This window comes from Delphinus delphis, chromosome 4 (assembly GCF_949987515.2).
Source record: "Delphinus delphis chromosome 4, mDelDel1.2, whole genome shotgun sequence".
Classification (NCBI taxonomy): Eukaryota; Metazoa; Chordata; class Mammalia; order Artiodactyla; family Delphinidae; genus Delphinus; species Delphinus delphis.
This window is the reverse complement of record NC_082686.1, coordinates 61972323-61987414: the sequence shown is the minus strand read 5'-3', so window position 1 is coordinate 61987414 and position 15092 is coordinate 61972323. Positions and strand designations below refer to the sequence as shown.

Sequence of the window (15092 nt, the reverse complement as noted above, 5' to 3'; positions counted from 1 at the left end):
TTCCTTTTTATCTACCATATTCTACCATGGGAGAGTATAAGCATAGATATTGTTTTACATCTTATGAAATGTTTCAATGTACATCACGTCATTTTATTCATAGAACTATGCTAAGATTTGTTCTGAGAGGCTGGGGAAAGTATCATTAGCCTCATTTTATTTATGAAAAAACTAAGATACAGAAAGACTAAATGACTTACCTGTTTTCCAACAGGAAATAGACTGAAGGTCAGAACCAAAGTCAGTTACCTTCAGGAACTAAACAGTGTATGTCTTTTACCCTAACATGCCATCAATACTATGCAGATTACTGAATCATAGTGACCATCAATAGATTCACATGAATCGGATTCCTGTGCCTTACTACCTCTGTGTTCTCGCCCTTTTGAACATCCATCACTACTGTGTGTACATCAGGGGCTTGTACATGAATGTATACAAAGGACCTATGGTGGGGGAGATTATCCTATCATATAGATGCTTTCATTGTTAAATGGTGTTACTTGGACTAAAATTCAGGATGAATCTAGGAAAATAAACCATCATGAGCCTAGGATCAGTTTCTACTTAAAGAAGTTTAAGAGAGCAGACATGCACAGGGCTAAGAGAACGAGGCCAAGAGAACAGGCAATGGTCAAAGGCAGAAGTCAAGTCTGAAAAGAAGCAGAGATGGGAGCAAGGCAGCTAGAAAACTGAAACTTCTGCTTGCAGGAAAGGGAAGCAGGAGTGCCTGAGGGTCAGCAGTGAAGCCCCACAATTCTCTTATTTCTTTCTGAGTTTAATCTTAGAACATGGTAATAAAGCAGAGATGATCCAAAATGTTTGATGATTCAAAATTCTTTAAATTTGGCTTTTAACTAATTTGGTGCTTTTTAATGTGTTTGCATATGTGTTGCTAGACTTCATTATACTTAAAATAATATGATTATGTCAGACTAACGACTTTTGACTCAGAAGAATTTGGGATATTTCTGATTATTTACTGCATCCTCTGCTTAGAACGTTTCCTGATGCCACGCTTTAATGCCGGGAATGCACCGCATTAATTTCCAGACCAAGTGTCTTTCCTTCTAGAGGGAAATGAGTCTCTGTTAGTTTTGTTGATTCACTAAGGGTTTTATTTGTAGGGTTAAAGATATAAAGCAAAAAGCATCAAAATAACGGGTCAACACACTCCTGAAGACTTCCTTCCCGTCCATATCTTGAATCAATCCACATCTTACAAAAGAGGGAGAATCACAAATGTGAAAAAAATAGTAAAAGTTAATTTTAAAAAAAATAGCTTTTCTATGAATAAAGGCTAATTATTTCCTTAAAAAGTCAAATTTGCCCCAACTGAGTTGATTGTCCCTTACCTGTCCTAAGTATTACTGACCCATTTTTATACATGGGGAATAAACCCAAAACACTAAGGTTAAATGATTTCTCCGCATTAATTTAGGAAGGAACTAAGTTATAGCTTTCTCCTGTACTATTAACAATGTACAAGAGTATAGTGTTATATAATTCAGATTCTAAAACACAACAAAGGGGCATGATTCATTAACTACTAACTTACAAACAGGGTACCAGTAGACTTCATTGCAGTGTCTGTGTCATGAACTTATAACTCAAGGACTTTGCTGGTGGCAATTGAGTGCTTATAAATTAAGAAGCATATGCTTATGAAAAAACAGTATTGCACTGTAGATGTTTGACCTGTGCTTCCAGATATTTAAACCAAGAGACCAAGGTCTAACTCGGGGTTTTCAACTTCAAACCTGCCAACATTTTAAATGAGATATGTCTTTGTTGTTGGGCTGTCCTTTGCATTGTAGGATGTTTAACAGCATCCTTGGCCTCTACCCACCAGATGCCAGTGGCAACCTCCCATTTCCAGTTGTGACTTTCAAAAAATGTCTTCAGATATTGCCAAATACCATCTGGAAGTACAGATTGCCCCCAGTTGAGAACCAGTCATCTAACTGTTCTTTCTTAATTGAAGAAACAAATCTCTCACGCATCCAGTTACACTTTCCCCAGTCCTTATAATTAAAAAGTATGAAGATAGATAGCTGGTGAGAAACTAAGCAAAATGTATTTATTTGTTATTCGTGAATAAATACCAGATTATACTCTTAAGAAGCAGAGGAAAGTTTGGATAAATTTTAATACTAACTTGTTCCATTTTTAGCAGCCAGTAATGCTTGTTAAAAATGAGATGTATCTAGTAGCAGTTGAACAGGATTAATATCTGTTAGCTGTGTATCACTTACATCAAGGATACACTGTCAGTAAGTATGCGATTAAGCTATCTATTGGTACACACCAAATTTAGCATTTCTTTTATGCCTTCAATTATATTAATCATTTTGGAAGCATAATCCCCAGACTTAATGCAGTATGAGTGGGATTGTCAATGTACATATTTGTATAAGTGTGCGTAATGTACTTGGTGTGAAGTACTCACTGAGGTCCAATGCTTGGGATTTTTATGGGTGCATTGATTTTTTGTGACCGTTTTATGGATTCAGACATACTGAACAGGGAAGTTAGAAGTTTGTTTGCTTGACTTTCCTGTTATGTTTTTAAAGCTGATTTTTTAAAAAAAATCATAGCTTCATGGTTAAGGCAAGTAACCCACCTGATATTTGTGGGTTCATGGTTAAAGTGGACAACTCACTAAATGTTTATCTAGTGCTTTACACGTCTTTTCACTGTTTTTCATGTGTGATATAGATTATTTAATTCCCAGGAATGATCTTTCTTCACTGGGAACAATTTTTTCTCTCCTTTGATTTCATGTTAATGTCACACTCAATAATTCTCTTTAAATTTTCCTTATGTGTCTGATAATTTTAATCATTACTTAAGAAAAGTTAAAATAGTTATCACCTATCCTGCACCTATTAGATAATTAACAAATATTTGATAATTGATCTAATAGTCGTTTGAATTCAGTTGATTTATTCCACATTTCAGCGAGTGCCTACTGTGAACACGGTGGATTATGCTGTTGGCCCCATTAAGGTTCCATAGGTGAATTTTTGAGGGTCACTCTCATTAATAAACTTATGAGGAAAGATAAGTACAGATAACTAATTCAGTGTGGAGTACAATGGGCTCATTAAGAAGGACCCAAGTAAAAGAATGGGACACTAATCAGAGGAGATTTCCTGGAGAGGTGACACTTTGTATTATATCCCCATGTCCTCAGCTGCCTGCCAGAAATCCCACCTAGAGTGAACGGTCATTCTCCGCCCTCTCCTCTTGGCACCAACACCGACTCTCTTTACCATGTAGTCCTTTCTAAATCCTGGAATGATTTGCCTACCCTGAGCTCCTGAAGGAAAGCTCGGGATTCTGTTAAATCCAAACAACACATAACAATACAGATTTTAAAAATTTATCTCTTTATCCTTTCCCTGCTTTGGCCAAAGCTGACTTTGAAGATAAAGTCACTAGGTATTTAGTTTTGAACTAGTATGTCTGGTACTGAAGCAGCATTGTGGGTGAGGGATAATTCATTACCATCTTACGATGGTGGGGCATGAGAATTCTCATTGACTCCACAGGCATGCCTAATGCACATTTAAGCCACTTACCTTCTAGATGCAAGCTCATGATGCTTATTGGCCAGTCAGTGCATGCTGGAACCTGGGTCTGCCTCATTTCCTCATTTTCGAATAGCTAGACAGCTGTGACTACCCTATATGACTGGTTGTTTTCGTTTAACAAACAAAAGTGCTACACTTTTGTGTAATTGAGACTATACTTTGACCATCTTTTTTCTTATGTGCACTTCTTATGGTTTAAAATAGTTGCCACCTTAAATCAAGATTTAAACATTTTTAACGTTAAATTAATTCTGAAATTGTGAGACTTTTTGCTCATTTTTCAGTATGAATGTTCTAGCCATGTTGTAGAAAGATTATTTTCTAGTTTATATAGTTTATACTCTGAACTATTAACTACTTTAAAAAAGAGGCTTTAAATATCTGGAGGAATGGTTTCCTTTTGAAAAATACTACATTGTGCTCTGGTGCTTGGAGTTGGCTAATTGTGTGGAGTTAGCAAAAAGTGTGAGTGTATGTGTGTATGTATATATTCTAGGGTACCTTTCACTTATTTGGAAGTAAAAGAGAAATTACAAAAAATAAATATGAATGAAACACAATGTAAAATAAGATGTCATGTAGATTATCACAGCAAAATTTCCACATTACGTATTGTTTTGGTACATGCATTTTTATGGGTCTGACAATTTTGCTGAAATAGTCAATTGCTTCTTTACATAAGATAGTCCTGAACTCTCTCAGAGAATAACTCCGAATAATGATCTATGTGATAATTACAACTTTTCCAGAGACAAAAATTGCTAAAGTGTCCAAAGGACCCTAAAGATTCAATTTAGAAACTCTACCTTATACTGATAAGGAAATTTGCCCAGTTCATTAGTGGATGCTGTAAGGAGTTGGGACGGGAGGTGGAATATAGGTAACCATATGTCCTATTTCTGCATATATGACACTGTTAGTTTATATGACAGGCATTTACCAGGGTCTATTTTACAGCAGATTAGTGTTTAGAGGTACCATAATGAATAAGACAAAATCTCTCTTTATTTGATATATAGGCTATATTTATGTAAAATATATTATATTTTTTTCAGGATGAACATGTTAGAGCCTTATTGCAGGCTAAACAGCATTCAAGGTTCACCTCTGTGCAATAGCATACCTAGTTACTGCTGTGTTGTGCTGTGTAGATGGTAAAAAAAAATGCAAGGATAAACGTGATAGAAGACTTAAAATGCTTTTACGGAGAGGAATTTCCATTTTCTCAGTAGAAAAGAAAAACATAGGAGACCTACATCAACAACTTTATTTATGATCTAGAAGAAGACAGCAAATAATCTATTAATTGATTCATAACTGGGTCTAAGTTGAGAAGTGCCGCAAATACCACCAAGGACAGAGACATGATGCCACCAAAGAATAGAAGAGGAAAAGTAAAATTGAGTCTGGAGAGAAGCAACAAGCATCCGTAAAGTTAGCTTTGCCCTCCTATTTAGAGGAGTTTTAAATTATCACACATAATTAATCTCAATAATAGCTGCATGGTAGAAAAACACATATTGGAGATACTAAATGATACCTTAATCCACCTATGTTTTTGAAAAGAAATAGGTGGAGAAGAAAAGAAAGACCTTTATATCATGGCACCCAAGTAATTAAATAAAATTCTCATGTTTACTAAAATATGCAATTCACCCAAAAATAATGGAATAAGAAGGCCTTTTGTACCATGGGTGAGGTATTTTTAAAAGATTCGTCATTTCTCCTTCTTCTAAGAGAGATGAGTTGGCCTCTATGTCTTTACAGTGGTCAACCTGTGGATCACGCATCAACTTCCTGTGCATGCATGACTGTTTAGACTTGAGAGGAAACTTGGATTGGACTTGGTTTGGAAAATACAGGGGAACATGGTGCTTTGATTGTTCTGCTGTCATGCTCCTGGCTCCTTCTGTCCATCCCTCATGCCCCAGAGTACTGAGCAGCTGGCTGTGCAGCTGTGAACAGGGTCTGAGATAATCTGCCCGTGAGGCATACATAAATCTTGCCAAAGGGATACAAAGAGAAGTTTTTGCTTGATTTTTCCATTTCCAGATTCTTGCTAGAATTGAAGGAGTATGGTTTTCTCCATTAAACCCTTTTAGGTTTCTAAAATAAGTAGTTATTCAAATAAACATTTTTTCCTTCATGTTTCTTGGAATAAGAACTACAAAATTAGTTTTTTCATCCACGATAAACGATTGAATTCATTCTATTGTGCCAGAAATGCTGGTAGCAAGCTGTCTTGCCAGCAGGCAACCTACTGCCCTCAGCAGATGGAACCAGACTTAGGCAAGATGATACTAGCTTTGATTTTCTTGATACAATTCCTATCTACTTACCCTTGGACCTGCTCACATGCTTCTCACTCCTGGCAGTGGGCATTCCAAACTTGGAAGGATCAGAAGCCTTTAGGAAATACTAATGAAAGAATAAATGCAGTTCAAAACTGAGTAAATATGCCACATGATCAATTGTCTATTTCTCAAAGTTATTTAAACAAATGGAGTTCTGTGTGAATGACCTTCTCCTAGACGAGAAGAAGATAATCCAGTGGGAAGTCAATATCCATTTAACTCTATTTTCCTGCATTACTCGTACTGATTGTTTATTGCCACACTGGGTATAATATAATGGCATCCATCCATTGGATGGTAATTAGATCTTAAAGGAGAAATAGCGACAGTATTTAGGACCCTAAGAAATGGCATAGCCAGGATTCATCCTGCACATAATTATTTCTCTTGATTGGCCCTGTTGAATCAAATTGCATAGAGAATGAATGCAGATCCGTGTATGGCTAAGGCTCTAATGTTGTTATTCTACTTTACCAGGTGTGTTGTAGAAGATAAGAACTCGAAGGTGGCCTGGTTGAACCGTTCTGGCATCATTTTTGCTGGGCACGACAAGTGGTCTCTGGACCCCCGGGTTGAGCTGGAGAAACGCCATTCTCTGGAATACAGCCTCCGAATCCAGAAGGTGGATGTCTACGATGAGGGTTCCTACACTTGCTCAGTGCAGACACAGCATGAGCCCAAGACCTCCCAAGTTTACTTGATCGTGCAAGGTAAGACAAAATAAGAAAAATGTGGTAAAGGAGAGGTGAGGCAGAAAATAATCATAACATACAAATACTCGAATAATCCTTTCTGAAATAAAAGAATACTTCCAAATGCGTTACGGCACTTCAGTATGTATGTTCTCTCCAAAAGGATAGACTTCAAATGAGAGAACTAAGGAGGATATAGAAAGAGAAGTCTTGCCACTGTGAGCCAATATCCTTGGTGAGAATATTTTCTTTTAGCCCTGAATATAAAAACACACAGCAAAGGCCACAGCTGTGTCCACAGGGACACAAAACACACAGACTGCTCAGAACCATGTGAAGTGCACTTTATTATACTGTTAGGTACTGGATGCTTTTGCTGAAGATTTGATTTTTATCTGTCCTCAGTCTAAAGAATATCACTAATGATCTGTTTTAATGATAGTAAATGTTATTTGGAAAAATAAAAATTTCCAGAAGCCTTGACATCCTTTCAGCTGACTAGCTTTCTTTGTAGTTTGTATCTCCATTTAATGGCAAGTTATTTGTGAGCAAGTGCAGTGATGGGGATCTGCAAAGTCATCAGGGATAATCTGCTTCCAGATTGGGGTTTCCAAGGGCACATCTGAGTCATGGTTTTACAGGATGAAAATCCTAAATGGCATATGCAAGCCCCCAAACTATAGCTCTCTTGGGTCCCTTTCCCCATAATAGCAGAATGAGAACGAAGCTGATCAGCTGCACAATTTTATTGCAAGTGGAGTCAAACTACCAGCAGTTTCAATGCATCTATCAGGAAGGATCTCAGCACTAACAAATATTAGGGCTGTGTTAATGTATTCTTGATGTACAATTTTATGTAAATTTAATGCAAATTAGGCATGGCCCTAGGGCTCCTGTCAAGATTCCAATGCAGTCAGTTGTATGGCAAAGTTTGACTGTAGCTTCTATTAATGTGTTACGGAATTGATTATTGCAGCATTTAAATCATTGCTCTCCCAACTCCTCTGATTAATAGATTGAAACTGTTTGTTTGCTCTTTAGTTCTTCTCGGTCCTTGTTAAACGTTTCTTGTATTTTCTCTATTCTATTTCCAAGATTTAGGATCATCTTTACTATCATTAATCTGAATTCTTTTTCAGGTAGACTGCCTATTTCCTCTGCATTTGTTAGGTCTGGTGGGTCTATGCCTTGCTCCTTCATCTGCTGTGTGTCTCTCTGTCTTCTCATTTTGCTTAACTTACTGTGTTTGGGGTCTCCTTTTCGCAGGCTGCAGATTCGTAGTTCCCGTTGTTTTTGGTGTCTGTCTCCAGTGGCTAAGGTTGGTTCAGTGGGTTGTGTAGGCTTCCTGGTGGAGCGGACTAGTGCCTGTGTTCTGGTGCATGAGGCTGGATCTTGTCTTTCTGGTGGGCAGGTCCACGTCTGGTGGTGTATTTTAGGGTGTCTGCGGCCTTATTATGATTTTAGGCAGCCTCTCTGCTAATGGAAACTGGAGTAAAATACATCAGAGACTGTCTGGTGCAGTGGCGGTTTAGTCATGTGAGCGCTATCTTGGTACATTTGCGATGGCTGACAGCTTCATTTTATTGCTTGTAAAAGGCATGTCTAGGGCTTCCCTGGTGGCGCAGTGGTTGAGAGTCTGCCTGCCAATGCAGGGGACATGGGTTCGTGCCCCGGTCCGGGAAGATCCCACATGCCGCGGAGCGGCTGGGCCCGTGAGCCATGGCCGCTGAGCCTGCGCGTCCGGAGCCTGTGCTCCACAACGGCAGAGGCCGCAACAGTGAGAGGCCCGCGTACCACAAAAAAAAAAAAAAAAAAAAAAAAGCCATGTCTACTAACTTGCAAGGTTCCTATCACAGTCAAAGCATAGAATGCTTTCCTTGTAGTTTAGTGGAGAGCACTTGAGTTTCTTTAATAAGAGACACCAGGGTTTGGATATCAGGCAGCCCATTTAAGTGTGTAAACATAACTACTGATGTGTACATATGTAAATGGGTTAATTTATCAGCTCCCTCAAAACACAAGCGCGCACACACACACACACACACACACACACATTCACACACACCTCAAAACAAAAGAAGTTCTATCTCATTTAATGGCAGAGGGAAGGGAGATAACTAGTTTACTTAAGGCCCCTTACCTTCACAGGCTTTAATATTATTGGAAAGCTACTAGAGAACGTGTATTGTCCTATATTGAATAACATTGGACAATCTGAGTATTACATTCCTTGGTTTCTAGATGAGGAAACAGAAGTTAATTAGATTTAGGTTAGTGGCTGCAGATCACACAGAGAGTTCAGGGAGTTAGTTTGGAGCCAAGCAGACCAGGAATCAAATTTGAAGCACTTTCTACTGGAATGGAAATTTTTTTGCTGTGACTTTTTAAGAACTACCAGATTTATATTTGTCTGAGCTCTTAGCACCAAATGCCCAAAGCCCTTCCTCCTGTTTTCTTATGCATGTAGCACTTTTATAGCTACAAACACAGCCATCTTGAGAGTTAGAGCTAGAACTAGGTTAGATCATACTGCTTATACCTTCATACCATGTCAGCACAAGTGAAATTAACTTAAATTTAACTTAATATTAAGTTATTAAATTTAACTAAATATTAAGGGATGGAGAAGGACCTATAAAATACCAGGTACTGTTCATTCATTATCTCGTTTGATTCTAATAATATTATTATTAAGTGGGTGTTAATAACTTTATTGTAAATATGAAAAAGTTGAAGTTCAGAAATCATAAGGAGTGTCCAAGGCTGCCTGTTGGCTTACGAAAGAGTTTCAAACCCACATCTGTTTGATTCAAGATATTATAGTGTTTTCTTTTTAACCATATTGCTTTAAAAGAAAAATGAGCAACAAAGCTTGTTCTTGTAAGGGCGATAAAGAAAGGTTGTCTCCTCCTTAAGCCTGAGTTATGAAGGGGGATTTTTTGGACAATTATATGGATGCTGGCATTTGATATTTCATGCCAGATGGCTGATTCGCTTCCCCTTAGGACAGTCAACTTTGTGATTATGTCAGTTGGTCCACCCCTTCATGCTGCTTGTTCACACTGCTTCCTACTCTGTGCCTCAACTCTACGTGTTTTCACCACATCAAAGATGCTGCCATTCTTCTTTCCTCCAATTCCACAGCACCTTCCTTCAGAATATAAGGGTCTTTTGAATTTTTCAAGTTCTTCCTTGCTCAGCATACATGGTTTCTGCAACTCCCACTTAACTAATCATTAAATAAATACTGTATTCTTTTTCTTTGCCCATTGGTGAGGCCACCTTTAGCTCAGAGATGCTGTGAGATATTCCTAAAGAACAGCAGTTAAGAAAGCAGGCTTCAAATCTCGGTTTTCCTTCTTGCTACTTAAATAAATTTTGGGGTAAACCACTTGATTTCTCTAAGGCTCCGTTTTGTCCTATGTAAAATAGAGATAAAATTAAAATTTTAAACCCTCCTTAATGAATTGTAAGGATTAAATTACATGATTATGTGAGCCCCTAGCCCAGTGTCTGGAGATCATGAGCTCTCACCCAATAAGATGATGATGGTGATGGTGATGGTGATGATGATGGTGGTGGTGGTGGTGGTGGTGCTGATGTTGATGATGATGATAACCACTGCCAACAACCACGCTGCTGCTGCTGCTTGAGTATCTCTCATGAGGCTTGCTTTTGCCCGAGGTGCTGCCCAGAGTCTAACAACTCCTTCCACCCATTGCCTGTTACCCTTGCAGAAGGCTCTTTTGCTGTTATTCAGGTCCCTGTCCAGTCCATTTTCTTCAGTTTTCCTTTTCCTTAGCATCCAGTCTTTCACTTTACTTCTTTAAGATTTTAAAGGGCTTCTTTGACCAGCATCACCTTTAAGTTTTTAGCTACATTTATTAAGGATGTCTGAGGACAGCATGCATCAGCAACACATCGAGGGTTTTTGTAAAATTCCATTTTAGATTTGGTGGCTCTCCCCCATCCCAGAATTTCTGACTAAGTAGCTCTGGGGGTAGGGCCTGATAATTTGCACTTTTAACACATTCCCAGCCGATACTGATGCTGCTGTGACAGGGACCATACTTAGAGAACCACTACTTTAAAAGAAGTATGTACCTTAAGAATATCTGGGGAAATAATCCTGCATAATTTCATTCAATTTCAGGTAGTGTTAAGTGTTACACCCGCCAATATTCCTAAAACTAATCTTCCTGGGCATGAGACAGGAAAGGTAGATTGATAAATACCTTAACTTTCACGATAACATCTTAGGCCCTCTATGGCTTCTTACCTAGCCTAGTCCCGTGGAAAGAAAATCGCCTCTCCCCAAACTGTTAATTTTCAGGTATCAAAGCTGAAAAAAAAAAAAAAAAGGTTGAGACATGAAACTTCTCTAGACTTCCAAAATCTCAAATTTATAAATGTTTAAGTGTTTGTCCCCCACGTTTCTCCTGCATCCCATTTCCCCTGGAAGCTTACTTTCCTTTTTACATATTCCCACCACATTAGTGACTTTTCAACATCTCCAATATTTTCTCTCTTATTTTGGTGACTATGTTTCAGAGAGAAAGTAAGGTTTTGTTTTTTCTTTTTATCAATTCAAAAGGATCATTACACACAAAATAACCTGTGTTGAAATAAATATGCTGCATGGTCCGCTAAACTCAGTCTTTAGCTGAATGACATCTCCAAACATCTGCCTCACGAGGAACACAGGTGAAAGTTCTGCATCAGCAAATACACAAATCAATAATGACCTTTGGGATCACTTGTGATTAGTGATAGTAACTGTTGCATCTGTGGAAGCCAAGTCTATTCAAACATACACATTCATTTGAGATGCTTAATAAGTGATGAGACCCATTTCTAAAGCCAGATATTTTGGTTCCTACACCACCTCCTTTACAGATTCTAAACTCAAAGACTGAGAAAACATTACCCTTAACTTCAATAAAATAAACAGATACCTCTGGCATCTTTCCCATTAATAATGTCCATTTCTTCTCCATAGGTTACCCTCCAATGATAGCCTTTTTTTTGGATCATGCCACAGGTGGAGGCACTTGTGTTAAGGCAATATTTCTTTTCATCTGATCCTTACATAAACTGCAAAAAAAGTCAATAGTTTGGTGTATTATACTTTTCAAAATGCTGATTCCTGAGAACCACTTTCAGAACAATTGAATCAGAAGCCTTAGGAATGCAGCCAGAATTTGTGAATACATTATGCTCTGCAAGTGATTCAGATACACGTGGAAAAACCAAGAACTACTGTTCTAGAAATCTAAGCAATCAATGACGGATTTGATGCTGCCTGCCTGCTCATTTTCCTATATGACATGGCATCAAATTATATCTAAAACTCTGCGAAGCAGGTACTAGGGCCTTGTAATAGAAAAATTAAAAGTAAAATAAAATAAACCTGTGTACTCATTGAAAACAGAGATTAATCTCAGCTTCCTGAGCCCTGGGGGAAGTGGCTCCAATATTCTTTTTACCTGTAACAATAAGAATCTCCATGTGTGGAGGTTCCTTAAAACACTAAAAATAGAATTACCATACGACCCAGCAATCCCACTACTGGGCATATACCCTGAGAAAACCATAATTCAAAAAGAGTCATGTACCACAATGTTCATTGCAGCTCTATTTACAATAGCCAGGACATGGAAGCAACCTAAGTGCCCATCGACAGAGGAATGGATAAAGAAGATGTGGCACGTATATATATGCAATGGAATATTACTCAGCCATAAAAAGAAACGAAATTGAGTTATTTGTAGTGAGGTGGATGGACCTAGAGTCTGTCATACAGAGTGAAGTAAGTCAGAAAGAGAAAAACAAATACCATATGCTAACACATATATATGGAATCTAAAAAAAAAAAAAAAGGTTCTGAACAACCTAGGGACAGGACAGGAATAAACACACAGACGTAGAGAATGGATTTGAGGACATGGTGAGGGGGAAGGGTAAGCTGTGACAAAGTGAGAGAGTGGCATGGACATATATACACTACCAAACGTAAAACAGACAGCTAGTGGGAAACAACCACATAGCACAGGGAGATCAGCTCGGTGCTTTGTGACCACCTAGAGGAGTGGGATAGAGAGGGTGGGAGGGAGACGCAAGAGGGAGGAGATATGGGGATATATGTATATTTATAGCTGATTCACTTTGTTATAAAGCAGAAACTAACACATCATTGTAGAGCAATTATACTCCACTAAAGATGTTAAAAAAATAAATAAATGGTAGAATTCACCTGTGGGGGGAAAAGAATCTCCATGTGTATGTGAATACAGTGGGCATCCTGACATGATGATATTTTTTTTAATGTGAATCTTATTTTTAAATATCTCATTTACCATACCTTACAACATTTATCGTATTTTCAATTTTTTATCATATTATTCTTGAGTCTGGTACCCATACTAGAGTGGTAATTTCCATGTTGGGTCTTTTGCTCTCTTTTAATGCTATTCTAATTTGGCTAACAATTGTTTTCAAAACGGCCTAACCTGCATATACTAAAATTGGAGATAATTTTTTGAAAGCATTTTGGAGTTTTTGAAATGCATTTCTTAGTTAATAGTTAAATTTCACTATAATATTAAATAGAATCCCAGAATTTTTTCTCATCACTCTGACTCAAATCACACACATGGATTGTGAGAATCTCTCCGTTGCTTGTAGGGAACTGTATTGCATAATTACCTTAATTAAACCAATATAACTATGGGAAAAAATATGAAAGTCGACTCGTAAGACCAGACACAACACACTGGGTCTTTCTTTTCAAATTCCCACACTTAAAACACCACATTTCCTGTATCTCATTAATCCTATAATATTCATATTGGCTTATAGCTGTCTGTAGATTCCTTCTTTATTTAATAATTGAAAATTCAAATGTTATGAAACATTTAATTTTTTCATGATTACTAGTCTAGAACTTACTGTTTCTAAGATTTAAATTCTTGGGTGCATTTTGTAATCCTATTAAACATTCCTCATTCTGACCAAAATCTACTACCCAGAACTCCAAGCAGCTGTCCTTTTAATCTCTTTCTTCTTTCCTTCTTTCATTATTTCCTTTGTTCTCCCTTCCCTTCCATCCTTCTTCTTTTCCTTCCTTAATTAGCATCATGTTGCATTGATTATTTTTTCAATAACTTAACATTGCCTACAAAATTTCATACAAAATGTTTGCCACTGCATTCCAATTCAACTTAGCCTGGAGCTCTATACATGTATTAAACGTTCTAATGAAATAAAGAATTCAAAACCTTCTTTAGTTAGATTTTATCTGAGGGTTAATTCTGTTGATTATTGAGAATCTTACTGATTACCTGGAATTCTCGTTTGGATTTTACGTGCTGAAGTCTACTAATTCTCCTGCTCTTCAGCTTAACTTTTCAGACAGTAGCCTCTTGATTGGCTGTTAATAGGTCAGGTTCAGACTTTAAGGACATCACTGTCCACATCAGCAATCAGACAGCCAATGTAATGGGAAGAAGTGAAACTTTGGGGCTAAAATATTTGAGAATATTACCTCATGTAGTTTTAATTTGATAATTTGATAGTCCTCCTGTAGGAAGGACTTCAAGTCTTGTCTAAATCAAGCCCACCCACTCATAATTAATTGCAGTCTCCAAGCTCTGTATATGTATCTGCAGTCCACCTTTTAGTTATTAAAATAAATCCACTATTAACATCCTCATACTTTCTGCTCTAACCTACATTTTGTCTTTCTTGAAGATGAGAAAAATAAGAGAAGACAGACAAAGTTATTTTAGTACCCAGAGCTGGCTCAGCGTAAAAACACAGACTCCATGAATGGAAGACACAGACCAATGAATGTTCAGCTGCATTCAAAGATTCGGTATATTCTTGAATCATTACACCAATAAGGATTTTAATACTTTCTGGTCAGAATTTTGATGGTGATTAGGAAGAATTTGGGAGTCGGCATTTATTCTGTATTGGATCTGCATCTGCTAGATCGTTGAGCTACATCCAGTCTATGCCACAGTTATTTTTACTTATATTTACATGATATCTATGTGGCTACTCACAGATGTGCTAGTTTTTACACAGACATTTTACCTATTAAGATAAGGAAAGCTACTCTTTCAAATATTTTCAAATAGTCCTGTAAGCTACCATAAATTATCATCATCTATAGCATTTATGTTTTCTATACATTACCAAAAGGAACCCCCCAAAAAGCAAAACAAAAAACCCTGTGTACTCTTAAAAATCTTAAAGGCAATTTTTTGAATTCATATATCTAAAAGTCAAGAAAGATGGCATATATATATATTTTTTCAATATACGGGTACTTCCATCATTTTCAGTTTGCTATAAAGAGGTAACATTTTTGGACAATGAGATGATTTGAGTTTTCTTTAAAATTTGTCAAATCCTAGATCTGCCTCAGTGACAGATAAAATATGCAA

The 15092-nt window shown here is 37.4% G+C and overlaps 1 protein-coding gene across 1 annotated transcript in view; it reads left to right on the top strand.

Moving 5' to 3' along the window:
- The window catches only part of LSAMP (limbic system associated membrane protein), a 643487-nt gene that overhangs the window by 343066 nt on the left and 285329 nt on the right, over positions 1-15092 (top strand). Inside the window, exon 2 of the mRNA XM_060010684.1 lies at positions 6428-6660. Coding sequence (XP_059866667.1) covers positions 6428-6660 — 233 coding nt within the window. The remainder of the gene's footprint in view (positions 1-6427; positions 6661-15092) is intronic.